This window comes from Ammospiza nelsoni, chromosome 2 (assembly GCF_027579445.1).
Source record: "Ammospiza nelsoni isolate bAmmNel1 chromosome 2, bAmmNel1.pri, whole genome shotgun sequence".
In the NCBI taxonomy this organism is placed as follows: domain Eukaryota; kingdom Metazoa; phylum Chordata; class Aves; order Passeriformes; family Passerellidae; genus Ammospiza; species Ammospiza nelsoni.
The window spans coordinates 79,776,189-79,794,899 of record NC_080634.1 but is presented as its reverse complement, the minus strand read 5'-3'; the positions used below and the strand labels follow the sequence as shown (position 1 = coordinate 79,794,899).

The 18,711-nt window shown below is 39.1% G+C and overlaps 1 protein-coding gene across 4 annotated transcripts in view; it reads right to left on the bottom strand.

Moving 5' to 3' along the window:
* Positions 1-18,711, bottom strand: part of FARP1 (FERM, ARH/RhoGEF and pleckstrin domain protein 1) — a 202,330-nt gene that overhangs the window by 146,032 nt on the left and 37,587 nt on the right. For all 4 annotated transcript variants that reach the window (XM_059493238.1, XM_059493232.1, XM_059493240.1 and 1 more), the window contains exon 2: positions 17,472-17,667. In XM_059493238.1, coding sequence (XP_059349221.1) covers positions 17,472-17,642 — 171 coding nt within the window. In that variant the 5' untranslated portion in view covers positions 17,643-17,667. The remainder of the gene's footprint in view (positions 1-17,471; positions 17,668-18,711) is intronic.

Genomic DNA, 18,711 nt, shown 5'->3' with positions numbered 1-18,711 from the left:
GGAGTACAGAGGAGATGATCAGAAGCTGAAGCATCTCTCCTATGAGGACAAACAGCTGAGAGTCAGGGTTGTTCAGCCTGGAGAAGACAAGGGTCTGGGAAGACCTTGGAGCAGCCTTCACGAAATAAAGGGGGGCCTGAGAGACGGCTGGAGAGGGACTTTTTGCAAGGGCATGTAGTTATAGGATAAGGGGGAATGGCTTTAAACTGAAAGGCAGTAGACTTAGATTTTGCATTAGGAAGAACTTCTTTACTCTGAGGGTTGTGAGGCACTGGCACAGATTGCCCAGAGAAATTGTGGATGCCCCATAATTGGAAGTGTTCAAGGCCAGGTTGGAGGGGGTTTTGAGGAACCTTGTCTAGTGAAAGGTGTCCTCCCAAGAAAGGGGAGTTGGAACCATATGATCTTTAAGATCCCTTCCAACTCAAACCATTCTATGCTCAGTGATTTGGAATTCAAAACAGGTTACCTAACTGTAGAAGAAAAATGAGACATTTTGGTAATTCTCAGGTTTATTCTGCCTTTAAACTGTATTCTTTTAATGCAACTTGCAGAGTTAGATTTGTTGCAGAAGTCTACAGCAAAGCTACCTCCCTCTCAGAAACTCAAAGAATTTTAGCTCCTGCACTCAGTAATAAGTGCTGCTTCATGTCTGTAACTTCCTCTGCCCCCATGCAAAGGGGAAAAAATAGACTAAGGCCGAGATTCTTCTATCTGCTCTTGAGCTTTTCCCATGTGGTGAGCAAGAGTTTGTGACAAACTGGCAGAACATTCTTGCTCTGCTTCAAGTAGCTGTCCTGTTGTGAGAAAGTGCCATTGTACAAAGGAACAGACGGAACTGGGATTCCTGGTTAATTTCCTTTTTCAGCTGGGGACATTAAAAGTCTGACAACACACAGAGTAAGAAAAAACAGGAGAGAGAGACATTTAAGTGCTCCCAACACTTGGACCAGAAGTAAAAACAAGCAACTAAAGCTTCCTATTTTCTTCTTCCAAATGAAACTAGAGGCAATTTTTTTTTTAAGTTAACCTCTCTCATTATATCTGATTCTTCAATGTATGACAAATTCTTTAAAATGTTTTCCTTATTGCAGATGACACATAGATTACTCAGTAACAAACTGCAGATCAAATTTATAACTAAAAAAAAACTGGTCTTCTTGGAAGCAAAACTATAAAAGAGCTACAGATTTTTAAAAAATTGAATAAGCAATCCATATATCCTGCTGAACAGGATACCAAGGTCTTTATGATACACTACTTGCTTGTGAGAGCAGTGAATGCATGTGTTTTGAATGGCCTCTCTGCTGCTGCAGCTGCTTTCTTACAAGTGGGATTTCAACCCTTCAGTTTACGTTAACATAAGATTAGCAGGGGTATGTGTTCCTCCTTCCCTCTTTTCCTCTCACACATAAGCTTGAGACCTTTGAAGCCTCAAGCAGTTGCAAGTCTAAAAACAAGGACTGAAATTCCTTCACCTTGCTAAGAGAAACCTGAGATGTATCCATTGCCTCTTCTCTGAACAACTGAAAAAGCACAATAAATTCCCAACCTTCCTTGCAGCCTTTGCCTGAGGAGCTCCATGAGCAGCTCAAGTGGGGCTGCAAGCTGCAAAATAAACCTGCAAGCAAAGACTACACACTATGCTTGACAAGAAGCGAGGAGTTACATTCAACATCTCAATTAGTAGTTACATCTACATCATGCATCTACATTTATATATAAAATGTTCCCATATTTTTAATTACTCTCAGCATGACTACAATTGCTGCTAATGGAAGTTAAGGAAAAACAGACTTCAGATGAATGTACAACACAGTTCACCCAGCTCTGTAAGATTCTTCTGTGTTTAAGGCAGACTGGTTATTTGAATCAAACACTGACAGATAACCCTAATTTTGTGAAGTGGACAATAAGATAGCACTAAATCCAGCACCTATTATAATAACCTGTAATCTTACACTGGAGTCTAACTAGTTCATTTTGGCATCAAAAGAGTGTGGTGTTAGGCTGCTTTTATATTAACAAATATGATTCACTGTGAACAAAAGAATGAGAGCTTACTTTAATTTTGTCAGTTTGGGAAGGGAGAGTAAATTGATACCAGCATTCAAGTGTTTTTTCCAACTCTACCCATGAGATCTATCAAAAGTAAATTAGGGGAAAGCAATTCATAGCAGTATTTCCTGCCTTTTCAAAGGTCCAGACCATGTGAATATTTAGTTATCTTCATAATGGTGACCTGGATCTTGGACATCAAAGGTAAGTAAGACTGTGTAATCAAAGAGCTATATAATCTCAGTGCATGTTGAATGTTGAACCTCTATGATGTTTGTTTCAAAAACCTTCTAAGCACACAAAAGTCCATCACCAAAAATCCATACAGGCCTCACTAGTTACTGTTAATATCTTTATCTTCAGCAACCATGGAAAAAACCAAAGAAGGTCTGTTCCAAAATACAGTGGAGGTCACTGAAGTGCATTTACAAACACAGGACCTAGATCTGATTTGTCCTCTGAGTCTATACAGAAGGTCAGGATTCCGTCATTAAATTACTGAAAACATCTCCTGGACCACCAGTTTCAGTGCTTAAAGAAGAAGCTCCACTTATCAGTCAATGGAGCATCCACACAGCATTTCCTGGGAGACTATAAAACAATGACCTGAGGCTTGTTTTGTTTCAAATACCTGTACCTCAGCACATTTGATCATCCACACCCAAAATACACACCTATTTCTGTGCTAATTCGTTGTGCCTTAAGGCTGTTTTCACCTGCTTGCTTTTTGGAAATGGATGATTGACTGGATAGTGTTTCATGCTGTTTCAAAACTTGCCTTAATGAAATGGCAAGCACTGTTCTTGTGTTCTCTCTTTCCTGAATTTGCCAATTTTAACGTGAATTCCTTTCTTTTCAATATATGTTTTGGTGACCCACACAGACATTTTGACTTGAGCTGTATTTATTAGGACAAGAAAGGACAATCAAATTATGTCCAGACTCCAAATTTTGTAGAACTGTCAGAGCACTATTCTAACCAGTGAGACATTTCCACTCCACATGCTGAACTAACACCAGTGTAGTTACTTCACTTGCCTCAAACCTTAAAGTAACCACATTCTTGAGCTATCCCAAAGCACAGAGACTCTTGGATGGTAATTATTCATATTAGAGTCAGCCCTTTACCACTTTCCAGTTGGTGGCCTGGACAGACTTGAAATGTGTGCTTTCTTCTCTTATTTTTTTGGTTAACAGCCCACCTAGTTAAAATACTGCAAGAGTCTGTGCCTCTACTCTTCCCCAGCAAGCTCAGCAGGCACTCTGCCAACTCCTCCTTTTCAGTTGTGAGGGAGAACAAGAATATCCTGCTGCAGCAGCCAGCTGGCTACCTTCTCCTGTCAAGGACTTAATATACTTCCATAAAGTATTCAGCTGTTGCTGGATGAGAGACAGAGCACTCTATAGTGCCTTCTTCAAACAGTCCTCCTCCTTGACTAGCACAGACTGAATGGATGAAAGAACCATATGCAAAGAAACAGGAATGAGGGTACAAACACAGCCTTCATTCTTTGGACAATCAAAAGTCACCTAATTCATCTTAACCTTTAAGCCAAATATTTTCTCTCCAGGACAAAGGCTCACCAGACAAAAGTTCAGGCGAATCTGAAAAACCTTCAAGCTACTTACATATGATATTGTCTTCTCATCATACTTAGCTCAACATTGGCTCAACAAAAGCTTTCTTGTATCAAAGGTGAAAACATTTCCATTCTCTTAAAAAGACTACAAGAAAAGCAAAGATTTCCAATTCTGTTTTAAACACGAATATTCCCTTTCAAAGACTCTATCTCAAAGACTTTATCATTAAGAAAATGAAAATGAAATAGCGGAAGAATAAGTAGGACTTGCCAATTCTTACTTTGTTTTCTTAATGAATAACAAATTCAGTCAGCACTGGAACTTCTGTTGCCATGGCAGCAGGAAGCCCACCTTTCCAGTAATTTGGAATCACTTTGTTGGTCATTTCAGTCAGATGCTGGAAAACTTGCTCCAGCTACTCACTCTGCCTCATTTCCCAGCCCTTCTAGAGACAGCCTGTCCTGCAGATGCCACCCTGCACCCTCCTCTCTCTGCTGCCCAAGGGTCAGCACTCACACAGCAAGCAATAAATAATCAGCATCCCAGGCAGCTCTTCCCTGGCAGCTGGCAACACGCTGGAATAAGGGCAGGAGCCCAGGAAATGAGAAGTTGAGCCCTGGCATGGGAAAAAGGGGCCAGGAGAGCCACAGGGCTCCTGCTCTGGTGTGAAGATGGAGGCAGTGGAGGGAGGCAATGAACAGATGTGAAGCCAAGTAGATTAACTCACTCAAGCAGCTGTGGCAGGAAGTGCCTGGTGAGAAAAGAAATCTCCCAATCTTCCTCCATTCTGAAAACTCAGAACATTAAACTGCCTCTCAAACAAACAGGTTCCAAAATTAAAACAACCCCAAATCACTCTTTTGTTGATCACTTGCATTTTCAGAAGCCTAAGTTTCTTTTTAAACTGCTGCAGCTTGCAATATTTAAAAGCAATGGAACTGACATAAGCTGATTTACACCACCTTACTGTTAAATTTACCACTTAGGTTCCACTTTGGAAGTCAACTCTCCACTGTCCTGGGATATGTGAAATGGCCTGTGCTGAGCTGGCAACTTTGGGTATTTTTAATGAAGATATTTTCTTCACACAAATATATTTTAGACGATTGTAATTTGGATTCAGTATATTTCTTAAAAGATCATTCTCCTGACATCAACATTGATAATGCCAAATACAATTAAAAGGAGCAGGCAGTTATGTTATGGCTGCACATACAACTTTATGGCTCTAATATGCAACTGTGCCTTAGCAGAATCTTAGGTACAGCTCTGAGTTCAAATTAATCATGTTAATGTAACAGACTTGCAATTTGCAGTAATTTCCAAGAGCTGCATCATTAACTTTCTGCTGTATGTAAGCATCAATAGGTGGCAATTAAAAAGAGGAGCAAGTGAGGGTTCTGAGAGACTGCACTGTTGATTTCTAGTGCTCTTCCTTCATGTGACTGTGCCACGCTGTGATGTTTAGGACACAAAAGCACCAGACCTCCAGTGTTTAAGTACAGACCAAAAAAATGAATTCAGGTAAGTCAGAGATTTGTACAAGTCCAGCACAATGCTTTCCTCCTACTCTGAGGTTTTTTTATACTTCTGCATCTTCAGAGGCTCCTTTTTCCCACCTATCCCACCCTTTTTCCATCATTCTCTTGTCTGCACTTGATCTGTCCCTAAAGCAGACTTGCCACTTTCTAAATAAATCCTTCTTCTTCACCTCACCTTCTTCTAGTCAGTCAATCACCAAAACACAATCATCATAGATAATAATAACTGGCCCATTTCTGTGATGCAGTTTAAACAGAATAGTTCAAACCTTACAAAGCTAAGATTAATATTACTTTCATCCATTTAGAGGAAGTAAAAGAAGAAGCAAACTGCTAGAACTTTCTGTTACAAAAGGAATGTGGAGATAGGAGGCATCAGCAAATCCAAAAGGGGCTTTGGGGAATAAGGAGAGAAAGGCAGAGGAGTGAGTGGTTGTGACAGGTTGGGAGACAAAATGTTAAGCCAGCCTTTCTTAGTGTAGTATTTATATTTCCATGAAATGATTTTATCAGAAAGGGTCAAGGAAACAGAAAAAAAGCAAGAAGGAATAAAAGCCAGCAAGCTTACTATCTGTCATGCTAGAAGATGTTGCCACACCTTCAGCTGTACCCCAGGGCTATCCTTATAGATGTACTTGTATCCTTACAGTTGTTGGCTGTATCCTCACAGTTGCAAGTAAAAGAGGACAAAGGATCAACTCCAACCCCATCCAGAAATGGACACGCTGCCTCACAGGTCAGGATGAGCCCTTGCTCAGAGCTAGCCATAGCTCAGTCAGCTCTCCTCAGAACAGCCTAAATCACAGCCAGAAACCCAGCCAACAGCCAAGGAACATGGAAAATCATGGGCCTTGGGCTCCAGCTCATTATCTGGTCCTCTTAGACACCAGTAAAGGAATGTAAAAGAAACCCACTTCTGGACTGAAGCCTGAAAGCGAAGGCAAAGGTGTTTTCTTTACAGAGAGAGGGCACTCCACTTGGTCCTACAATGCTTTTCAGGGCTGTAAGTCTACAATTGTGCCAAAAGAAGAAGAGTAAAAAACAACTTATATGCTGAGGTACAGAGCTATATACACACCCGAGCACTTCATACCCCAGTGCAGTGGTTTTCAGCTGATGGCAGCAAGTGCCCAGGAATTCATGGACCATTCCTACAAGAAGGGAGCTCACTGATGTGCTATGGCCTTCCACATGCACAACCTTTTCAAATGAATTTGCACAACCACAAGCCAGTCTTTGGGGCCTTCAAATGCCCACAGAGGAAAACAGTGAAAATTGGTGACACCTGTTCACCTGGGAGATATCAATGTGGGGATCTGATGGCTACAAAGGACAAATGGATTACCTGAGTATGAGTATGTACTTGTAGTAGTATGAGATGGCTTCAAGAGAGGAGGACAAATTATTTATCTTCAGAAATAATCATAATTCATAGTAAAATTAGCCAGCATCTTCTGTTAAAATGTCTAGCTAATTTGAAATTTAAACATTAATACCTAAGCTATCTACAGATTAAAAAAAAACCAGTTTGCATTAATTATTTTAGTTATTTCATCCTTTCATGTTGCTTTATTTTCAGATGAACAAATTTCATTTTCAAGTATTGAACAGGTAGTAGCTAGTGAATTAATGCTGAGTGCTGAAGGAGTTAACCTTCAGTTTAACTCTCAGTAAAACACTACTGCTGAGGACTTGATCTCTGGTTTTTTTCTTCCCCCATGGCATCGTAAATAGAAGCTGAATGCAAAATAAAAAGGAATAAAAAATTAAAAACAAAAAAAAAAAAAAAACCCAGAAAATACAAACAAACAAAAACCCAAAGCAAACAAAAAAAAAGCCCCCCCACACACAAAAATATCCCCACCATGTCCAAAACATACCTGGAATTTACTTCACAGCTATACCTATACAGGAAATCAATCACTCCAGTGAAACAAGCAACAACAGCGTTAGCTGACCCTCAAAGACTTGTTCTCTCAGCCCAAGGAAATGCTGAACCGTTTCCTCAGTAACCTTTGGTCACTTCTGGCTAAGTTGCGTGTATATGATGTTCCCTGTGATGAAACACAAGCAGCACAGATCTGAAATGCTCTGCAGAAAAGTGACCTTTCCACTGAAAGGTATACATACATACCTGTTCAAAGTTACAAAGGCATATATATCTGCTCAAAGTTACTCCTTGCATGGAACAGATACAGAAAAAGTGGCAGTGGCTCTACTCAGCCTACCTATCTAGGAGAAACAAAAGGATTACCTGCTTACCTGCTTCTAATTCTACTTCTCTAATAACAGCAATCCAATGGCTTCACATGAAAAAAAGTCTGAAAACTTAGCTCTTCCAAAGTTGGTGTGAATTCAGGTTTTCATGAGATCTTCAGAAGGGTTTGCTGACTTTTTTAAAGTAGATGCAGTTATTAAAGTCTCTCCTGTTCATAAAAGCTGCTCTCCTGCAGCTTGCTATTTCTACCTTGCTCTTCTTGAGATTTTGGCAAAGTCACAGAGTTGAGTATGTTGTGACACAATCAGCCGTTTGAAGCGTTTGCTTTTCACTTGAATTTTATTTTTAGAATCTCCCATAGTCTTTCAAAGCACACGTACCCACACTTTGACATGAAGTAAAATCTACGAAGAAAAGCTGAAGGATCTGACAAACTCTAGAACATAAGTAAGATCTCTCATTTATAAAATGACTACTGCCTCATTTCTTTTAGAAGCCCACAGATATGGCTGCATGGCAAATACTCATTTGCTATACAGAAAACCTGACAGTTTCTATCTCAGAACTACAAGCCACGGGCTTAAAAGTGTCAGATCTTCAACCGGTGACTCTGAAATCCAACTAAGGCTCTCAGAGTAAAAGAAGAACACATCAGTCCTCAATTCTTACAGTTAAATGTTTCTTAGGGACCATCTGCTCACTGCTGGCCCTGCCTTGAGCCAAGAGCTGGACCGGACTACTTGCACAGTCCCTTCCACTCTGTATCATGCTGTGAGTATACAAGTGGTTTCATGAAAACCACTGTCTTTTGCCAGCCACCACGTTTGTCATTGACTGCAGAGGTGTTTCTGAATTACTCTGGAACATCTAACAGCAAAGATTACTGAGCTACATATACTTCTGGTTGCAGAGCTACTCTGTGTGAATCCAGTAATAAAAACTACTTGATAATGTCCTTTTATATTTGCTGACCTGTATCTTTATATCAAAGCTTTGACAAAGCATTCTCTTTTACATCAGTTTGCATGTATTACCTTAATTAATTCTGCAGAATCCCTCTTATTTCAATTCCGTTCACCAAAATGGTTGTATCTGAGATTCATTTCAAAAGGCAGCCCTCTCAAAGAGACTCCTGGATGACATCACCATACAATGTAACCCAGCTTATGTCCAGTAACTCAAATCAACCAGAGACAATGGAAAGTGGATGAGGATCCTGCTCGTCTCTGCCAGCAGGCAGAAAGCAAGGTGTTCCCTAAATCCCAGTCACTCCAGATCCAGGACCTGCTGCTCTGCCCAAATGTCCTCCTTGCAAAAGACCAGAGAGAGAGCTCTACAAGGAGCTATGCTTAGACCTGTCCACACAGAGGATACAAAGGTGAATGTTTACTAAGAAAGGACAAAACTCTGATGACAGCAGGGAATAAAACTGAGCCTCTGCACCAGGGAATGAAGCAATGAAATGTGAAGAGTCACTGAAGAGCAAAAGGTCCCCCTTTATGCAGAAAGAACTAGCCCCTGAATGCTAAGCAACATCTACACACAAAAACATAGTACTCCACTATCTACTAAATGGAGATGATTGTAAATTCAATAAGAACCGTATGAAAATATAATGGCATGAGAACAAGACCAGAATTATAAAAGCAAGGCAAACTGAAGAAAAAAAGAAGCAATTACTGCAGGTTCAACCAGAAAACCAGGTGAGAAGGTAACAGTGAAAGAAATGAGAAGAAAAACTCCCTGCTGCTGTGCTCTGCATGAATATTTGCATCTGCCAACAGGCCATCAAAAAGCAAACTGGCACTAAGTCATAATTCACCATTTGCTATTTATATTCTGGCAGCATTATGTTTGTGCAATTTCTATCAAAGCCTCCATTTTGGGGATGGGATAAGGAAAGGAGATATTGTAATCTACTTCTGCAACTGCTGTTTGTATTTGCCGAGTTATCTGGCACTTGATGTGTGCCTCATGCATCATTTTTTATTCAAAAATTGACATGTTTATCCAAGAATGATTGTAACACGGTAGCCTGATTCAGATACACACAAAAGCTTTGGCAGACATTTTCAGCCATGCATTTTATGTGATTTACATACTGGCATGCAAAAGACAACATTTAATTGTGCATGTGTATTGTAATCACAGCCTGGTGGAGGCAGCTCATTGGAGCAGTGGAGATAAGTCTACAGGTAAGCAGCATATTAATAAGTTTCTGAAGGCTTTTAAATCTGGGAACTGGTGGAGGCCTTTATCCTGTACCAAGATAAGACACACTGCTTTAATCCCTGCATCCTAGCTATAAAGGTTTCCTTAGATAATTTTAAGCTAGTCAAATTTCACTTTCAAACCACAAATTATCTTAGGTAAAAATTGGATATTTCCTCCCACTCTGAAAGTTTGAGTATGAATGAGAATGTGACTATGCCATTGCAGAAAGCATCCCTAATTCTGACTGCAGATACAGCCCTTCCAGGTGATGAGCACTTTCTCCCCTGTGCAGCACTGCACGTGGCGTGTAACAGAGAGACCTGATACTGCACTGAGAAGGACATCACCACAGAATGGAGCTGGCTAAGGACCCCAGAGATACACCCAGGACTAATGCATCTTAACACTGCTGTCTCCTGTTTCTTTGGAGAATACCAATAGGAAGGAATTGAACCAGCAGTTCCAAAGGAGCTGCAGAGAGGAAGAGAACAAAAAGGATAACCAATATAAGAGGGCATGTTCTAGTGCCAACAAAGGAAAGAACAAGAGGTACCAAATGACAAAATCAAGCAAGTGAACAAAACCAAGCAATTTGAACTAGAACTTGGCTGCTGATTCTGCTTGGTTTTATTGATGATGACAACCATTATATCCATGTCATTTGACTGCATGCAGGTGGTAAGGATGTTCCTTATCTTGATACCCAGCTGATCTGTTTCAGGTATGAGGGATCCACATCTACACTGTATCTACAAATAATATATCACAGTATTTTTCCTTTTAAACTGTATGATACTGTTTTATAGTTAAAAGCCACATAAATACAGTTGGACTCAAAGATCTTAAAGTCCTTCTCTGACCTAAATGAGACTACGATTTCCTGTTACTATTAGAACAGAAAAAGCAACATTAGGGATACACAAGCACCTCCAGAGAGCAATTAATCTCCTCCTAAAACACACATTTGAGACAGGCATGATGAGCAGTCTGTTCAATGTACCATACTTTCACCCTAGTATGGATGAAAATGATTAGCTGGGGCTCTGACATCTAGCTTTTAAAAATTTCAAGGATGGAAGAGGTGAACCTCAGTCTCAGGGGAAGGATGCACACAAGCAGTTCAGCTCTCCTCCTGCCTCTGACCAGAGGCAGAACATCCCTCCCTGGAACAGGAAAACGCAGAGGTAGCAAAATCAGAGTTTGTACCACTGGGCACCCACACATGTACAGTTTGAAGAGGAGAGATGGGAAACAGCTCTCACTGTTCCTTGGACATCTGTCACCTCCAAACAGGTGGCCCAAGGAAATGCCCTGTAACTGGGGAGATGCCCATGCTCCCTACACAGATCATCCATTCAGTCTCAGCAGTACAGTGCAAACCAACTTACAGGCCAGACACTACTAGCAAAATTACCAACATCATTTCACTGAGCCCTTCAGTCAGGACAGCAGAGTTCACAAACGCTCCCACAACTCCTCTGCATCCACAGCTGCCCTTCCTGAGCCAGCTCCATCCTCTGCTTTGAGCTGGCTCACACTCTGCTGCGTGACTTGGTGAGTCAGCTCAGCAAGAGAGGTGAAAAGGCAATACTTGAGAAGCTTTCCATGATTACAAGTTAGGCTAATTCATTCAAGAAAATTACATGCATTTCCCAGATATATTCAAATACATCAATCTAGTCTGAGAACGGACTGGATTTGTTGGCACTTAAAATTACATTCCCACTTATTCTATTCATTCTACAGAATCTTAACAAAGAAATCATCAGTTTAAACAGTCTGCTGCCTCAGGTTACAGAAGTTTGCTTGCGGATTATTCTCTCTCCCACTTTGAAAAGCACATAAATTATTAACACACATCACTAAAATACTCTGTCTTTCAACAAAGACATTCTAAACATTTGTCAACAAAAATCAGTTTACTGGGTAGCCTCTAACAATATTTTGCTAAGAAAAATACAACTGATGTGTTTTAGGGTTAAAAAAAAAAATCATCACTTTTCTTGTAATTTCAGAAGACCAAGCAGAGCTGGCGTAACAATTAGTGAATATTTAAGTGCTTGATATTCACTGGAAATAGTCTGACAGCAATGGCCAAATAATTTCAGGCACAAGAAGAAAAGAAAGTCTCAGACTGATGAATAACTGACATTTGACCTGCTGTTCACTTCCTAAGCTGGAAAAAAAAGCAATTCATAATTGAACTGAAGTTGAAGCTGGCTAAGAAAGCATAAAACACTATTTTACTTTTCTGTATTGCCGTGCTGTCTCATGCTCTTTTTAATAAATTGTTTATTTCACTGGTTATAACTGCATATTGAGGACAGATGTAAATACCTAGACAAGGCAGTTATCATTACCCACAAATGTAAAAGAAAATAATTCAAACATTTATAAAACTGTGGCTGAAATTTTGAATTTAATAGGTAACACAGCACTTGTGGAAATTTATGAGAAAGCACATGTAATATTTGTTATTAACTATTGAGACTTTCTAATATTTAGCTTTTCCTGGCACACATTTTGGCTTGAAGCTGGTGGGAGCACAGTTAACAGACTATGTTTCCCCACAAAGGGAATATGAACCACCACCATATTTTGTTTGTTTGCATGAACAAACAAAACCAGTCAAACAAAAAAAACCCTCACCCAGAACATAATCCTTAAGAAACAGACCCCCCAAGAGGATTATGAAGTCCTTCTCTCTGAAAAATTTGGGACTGAGGCAGAGAAATTCCCTGCCAAGGTACTACATCCAAACTCCAGTGGAAGATAAATAGCTGTAGATCCAAGACCATTTGGTCTTTATTCTGTATTCTCAAGTAATGTGAAGCTTTTCTCTTCCAAGAGAAGAGCAAACTGAAATGAAATGTTTACAAGTGACGTTTACAGAGGATTACACCTTTACCCTGCTTTCTATTAAGGGACTCCTGTTGCTTAAGAAACCCGTGTTAATCCCCCAAAGCAGATGACATTTTCCAACCCTGCATATTTCACAAAGCTTGAATATATTCAAAGGGAAAGGAAGTTGACACAATACAAAAAACAGATGTTTAATAAACTTGAGTAATTGGACAGGCAAGCATGTTTTGGTCCTTCCAAAAGACAGCTACAGAAAGGAAGCAAATATTCTCTTGCAGACACAATAAAGAAGACTTTGGTTTGGTTTTAATTAAAGAGATGAGATCCTAACCAAAAGAAGAATCTTAACCTCCTGTGACATAGTTTGATCTCACCTTTGATGCCAAAAAGAAACAGCTCTTAATTGCTATTTAACATCAATATATCATCCCAGTCACATCAGCTTCATTCACCCAGAGAGCAAGACATGATCAGCAGCAAGCATCATATCAGTCAGGGTGAAACCTGGTCTGAGTCACCAAATCATCCTGGCAGCCTAACCAGAGAATCAGTCTTGTCTTCTGCATCACCCAGACAGCAACTACACTGACTCTGCACTTAGGAGCAGTTTTAAAACAGATTACTTCAGGCAATGAAACAACTATAAAAGTAAATATAATATAAATGGCAGACACTAAACATGAAAGGGGTTTTTTTTTCCCAGAAGGATCTGAAGTAGATGCAATCATCAGCTATTTTTACTGTTCTTTAAAAACTCTATGTCGTTTTCACTTAAACTGCTTTGAATCTATAGGGGAGATCATATCAGAACAAATACATGAAAATCTAAGGTTTGCTATGGCTTTATGGAATCAATCCTGTTCCCTTTCAACTACCTTAGGTGAGAAATAAAAGCAGAGGAAAATCAAGCAGTACAGAACTGTACATCTTCACTTTCTATTATGTAATACACAACCTCTGTTTTGCAGTGTGGGGTTTTGCAAGTCTTCAGGTTGACATGTCAACCTTTCAAAATGCCCAAGATCTCTCTATATATGATTATCATTGCGTGTACACAGGTGGAAAATGTTCTTCCTCCTTCCTATTAATAATTTTAGCTAAAGCCGTCATCCTCTCACCTAGCAGACAGGAAATGTATTTGCTCATTCTATCACATAAGTCAGCCTAACACTGGCTGAAACAGAATGCTGAATTTGGGACCTCTGCAGTCTCCACTTAGCATATCTAACCAATCTGTCAGTAAATACAGCCAAAGTGGAAATTAGAAACAAAAAACGGGAGAAATATATTCCACACTTGCATGCAACATCATGACCAACAGGTCATGACCTCTTGACTCATGGCCTGATTTTCAGGCACTAATCACCTCCAACTGCAGCTGACATCTAGTTCTTGTCTGAGAGTTTGTGGCAGACAAAAAACCAAACATACAGAGACTCAGTCACAAAATGCTGAATAACTTAAAAGAGGGAAGGATGTTCTACATAATTTGTCTTCTCATAGCTGAAGAGATAAAAATGTGCTCAAAAAAGATAACTGAAGAATTTTATACTTTACTTATATGTTAAAGGCAGGAAATACAAAGTCAAAGTCATCTAATCTTTTTTTTTTTTATAGCAATGCCTACCTTTCCCCCTCCTCCTTCAAGCATGTGTACCCAACCAGCTAAATGGATATGTGTAAAAGGATTCAGGACTATCTATTCAAGTTTTCACTAGCTTTTTGGAATGTAGGAATGTTGAAAGATTCTTCAAGAAAATACTGTTTGTTAACAGCAAGCAGCATAGAAGATTTTTTCTTATGCATCCCTTTCTTTTACAATATTCCATTTACAACAATTGATGAAAATGCCTTCATTGTGGCTTCTATTTTTAAGTTTCCCATACAAACTCTCCCCACATACTATATGGGGTTTTTCCTATTAAAAAAATATAATTTACGGGTCCATATATAGGCATGTGGATGTCTCTTCTTGGAGTTTTGTTCTTGTGAGAAGTAATACAGTGAGCCAAACATGGTATGATTTTATGGCATCAAAGTACTAACACCTAAAGAATAATATTCCTTGAGAAACTCAAATGGCACTGGAGTTACTTTACTTTTAAACAGCCCAAAGAGCAGCAGCACTGAGGGGTAATGGAAGTAGGTCATATTTTCCTCATGTTTTGTTATATACAGAACAGACAAAAATCTGATGGATTTGGCACTCATAGTAACAAGTCATCTGTATACAATGTGAGAAAAGGGGTTGCTTAAGAGCAAGGATATTGAATCATGTCTCTTGGAATATAATTTAAAAACAAACCAAACCAAAATTCAATAAACAAGAAAAAATAAACAAGCACACAATAAAAACCTAAAACCATGACAATTTTCAAACAAAACAATAACAAACCCAATAAAAATACTACATAGATAAGGTCTTACAGCTAATGGGGTGTTGGTGCTTAAGGTATAACAAGAGTAGCACAGAGGTAAGATTAGACAGATGGACAGTCCCAACTACCCTACCACTTCCCCCAAATTCAGGAGGAAGTAGCACGGCATCTCTTTCTGTTTTTATGCAGACTTCATGAGAAAAAAAACAGGCATCATTAAACTTTATACCATCCTACAAGACACACTACAAGCATCAATAAAACCACCCAAAGCATGGCTCATTTGCTAGCACAGAAAGGTTTATGCAGCAAAATTCCTGAAATTGTAGGAAACACAAATCCTTCTCAGTTTATACTTGTATCATATTTGCAAAGTTATTTTCATAATCATAGCAGATCAGGTTTTGGGAAGCGTAATTCAGATCTTCAACCACGCAAAAAGTCTTTAATTCTCCCCTGAAAAGCAAACCCACAGATGTGCTTAGGCATGTATGTTTAATGTCTTCTGCCCACAGCCACACTTGCTGCTCCTAAAATATTTTGTTGAAATGGTATCACTTTCCTTTTCTGTGTATACTGCACCAATTTGGCTAAAAACACGAAGCTTATAAATAGGAACATGGGGTTTCCAACATGAATAAACACCTCAATTTAGATGCATCAAAACTTAATCATTTTTGTGAGATGGGACTAAAACAACTAATGTCTTTAAGAGCAGACTGAAAACACCATGTATTCCTCCATTTGACTATGCATAGGTTAAAGACAAAAGGCTTTACAAAAGATTTGCTGTAAAAGATTTTGTATCTAAGCATCCTGCATGTTTTACCACAAGATTTGACTTTCAAACCAACTGGGCTTTCCTTTAATAGTGATCGTTATGAAATAAAAGTCTCTGAAAACAATCATATTGAAGTGATCGCAACAGAAAATTGTTAATATCCCCAGGTCTTTCAGATGTTGCTGAAGTTAAAAACAAATGAAATGCTGATTATCTTCTAATATTAAAGGCCAAAAAATACTGTTTTCTTAAACTCCCAGAAGCAAAGCTGGAGTTACAGGGTGCTTTGCATCCACATAATCTTATATTTTCTTCTAAACAATTTAATTAAATGGACCTAATCAAGAAATGTCTGCACATCTTTTTCAATTTTCAAAATACAGTGACTTAGTATCTACAGATGGGTTAAAAAAACGCCAAACTCGTCTCTGGAATAATAGAGATATTTATATCATATAAAAGAGCACCAAAATAGTATCAGTGTTGGATGGTTTAAACTATAACGACACTTTTGAGCTGCAACCATTATCTAAAGACTGTTTTTTACCTAAAGACTGTTTGCTGTGGATATTTGACAGGCATTGTGAAAGGTACACAAGTGTAACAAGTTGCTACATACATGGGCATTTCACTTGATGGCAGTTCAGTTCACCCATAACCTGCCTGCCCAGAGAATTTACCTTCCACTAAAATAAAATCTGAGACTGAACACATAGCTGCAGTTGGATCACAAACAGCAGCAGAGAGCAGATCAAAAACGTACGTACACAGAGAAAACAGACAAACAAAACCTCATAAGCAGGCCATAAAACATTATAAACATTTTTTAAATTATAATTTTTAAAAGCAGAATTCCTTCATGTTAATACAGGGGTAACATTTTTCCCTAAACATACAGTTTAGGGCACTGTATGTCTAAGACCTCTGTATCTTGCTGATGATCCTCCATTTTACAGAAGGGAAATCTGAGCCAATGAAGGCATGAAAATTACCATAGCTACAGAAAATGCAAGTAACAAAGGATGAAATTTGAACTCAGGTTTCCACTTTCCTATTCACTGAAGTCTGAAGACTTTGAAAAATATACATTCCAGTACACTTCCATAACAGCAGCAGTGTTCAACCACATTTCATTTTAATTGTGCAAGCATGGCATGTTAAAATCATTAGTGGCTACCAACAGATAAATTGTGTGAAACTGGATCAGTCTTGGTATCAGAACTAATTCTAACTGATTTCACTGATCACACACTAAAGCAGTAGCAGCTCTGTCTCCTTGGCAAGGACAAACCCAGATTAATCTCAACAGAGTACAGAGAAACTTTAGATGAGACTGCTTTGCTTCTTTCCTTGCACTCAACTTCTGTGAGAGCACCAAGCACTTGTAAGAGTGATATAAATTACTGAAAACTTTGATGATTACAAGTTAATATCCCAAGGACTTGCCAGAGGAAAGACAAAAAAATCTGTATAGATCTACAGTTTACAGGATCAAGAGCAAAACAGCAGCAAGGAAATACATCCACTGTTCAAAAAGTAGAGGAAACCACTAATGAAATATTTGAAGAAAAAAAGAAACACCAAGGACTTTAACTTCTCATGAAGCTGTTCAAACATAAAAGGAATTAATAATTGTAATTTACAGTTCACTTCCCTGTTTAATGCTATTGTATTGCACCATGATCTATTTAATGCTGATATACACAACAGCCATTTTCTCTGCAACATGAATTCATTAGCCAAAGAATTACAGCTGAAATAAAAAGAACTGGTTTGAGAATATGTATTATCAGAAATGCCTGAATAATCTTTGGCCACCCCAACCTCCACATCCTTACCGGAATGTCAAAAGTCTCTTGTGTGTCATCCAGCATCTGAATTTTGATAGAGACAAGTTTTCCTGGAGTTGTCATAGGTGGTTTCTGTCCATGCTCCAGAGTACTGATCCCAGCATTTTCCTGAGCTCCTAAGCGGGATCCTGCTGTTGGTCTCTGCTCAGTTTCACCCATGTTTAGGGAAACTTGTTTCTTATATCTGATAAAAGAATAAGGGCAAAGAAGACCATATTAGTCATAAGGAAGATGTTTTGCACATAAGCATCATGCTATATATGCTTGCAGGTAGTAAACTGTATGACCATTAACAAGTAAGAGCATCACAATTTTTTTCTTAATGTTTCACATGAAAACAAGAAAATCAGACAAACGTTGTACTTTTCAAAATGCACAGCCTAATCACCTCCTTGGGGTAAGGCTGATAGGCTACAGACTGCACTAGGGAAAATTATTCCTTTTCCCCTGGAAAAGTAAACAAGACCACATTGGAAATAGAGCACGACAGAGCCCAGATTTTAATTAATTATGTACATTTTCAATTATTTATGAATCAGGCTGTTATCACCCCCTGACAGGATTCCCAGAGAAGGTTGGAAGGCGAGAAGAGCAAGTGAGACAACTCAGCACTTGCTGACCATCATTCCCTCTTGGCTACATCAGCACTTTTTCCTTCCAGCCTTCTCTGGCACTTTGCAGCTGCCACCTTGGTAAGGGTCTGCAAAGTGGAAAGCCAAGGGGTACAAGATTACACCAATTACACTGGGGACCAGAGCTGCTCCAGACCTGGGCCTGGCCTGATCCCACTGATTAGCCAAGAACTGTGAGGACATGCTACTGGAAGGCCAGAAAAAAACCCAACACTGACTGGGAAATTCTTCATTATTGGCACAACCATTAACCTTATTTTTTAATTCAAGCACCATTAGTTTTACTTGTTGAATGTTACACATCACACTAGAATTTTATTTCACTTTTCCTACCCAGCTTTTTGACACTCCAGATGGGTTTCTGATGAAACCCACTTCTACTGTCCATTTATCTTTCTTAGTAAATGCATTTTCATTCTGCATGACTTTTATACAGTGATCAATGACCAAAGCATGTAGCACACAGATGGGCACAAATGGAAATGTAACTTTCCAGCTAAACAGAGGCATAAGAAGAGTACTGCCAATCACTGCCTGGCCTTAACTCTGAGGTTACAATTATTGAGAGGCCTGTATGGGAAAAAAAAGGAAGACAA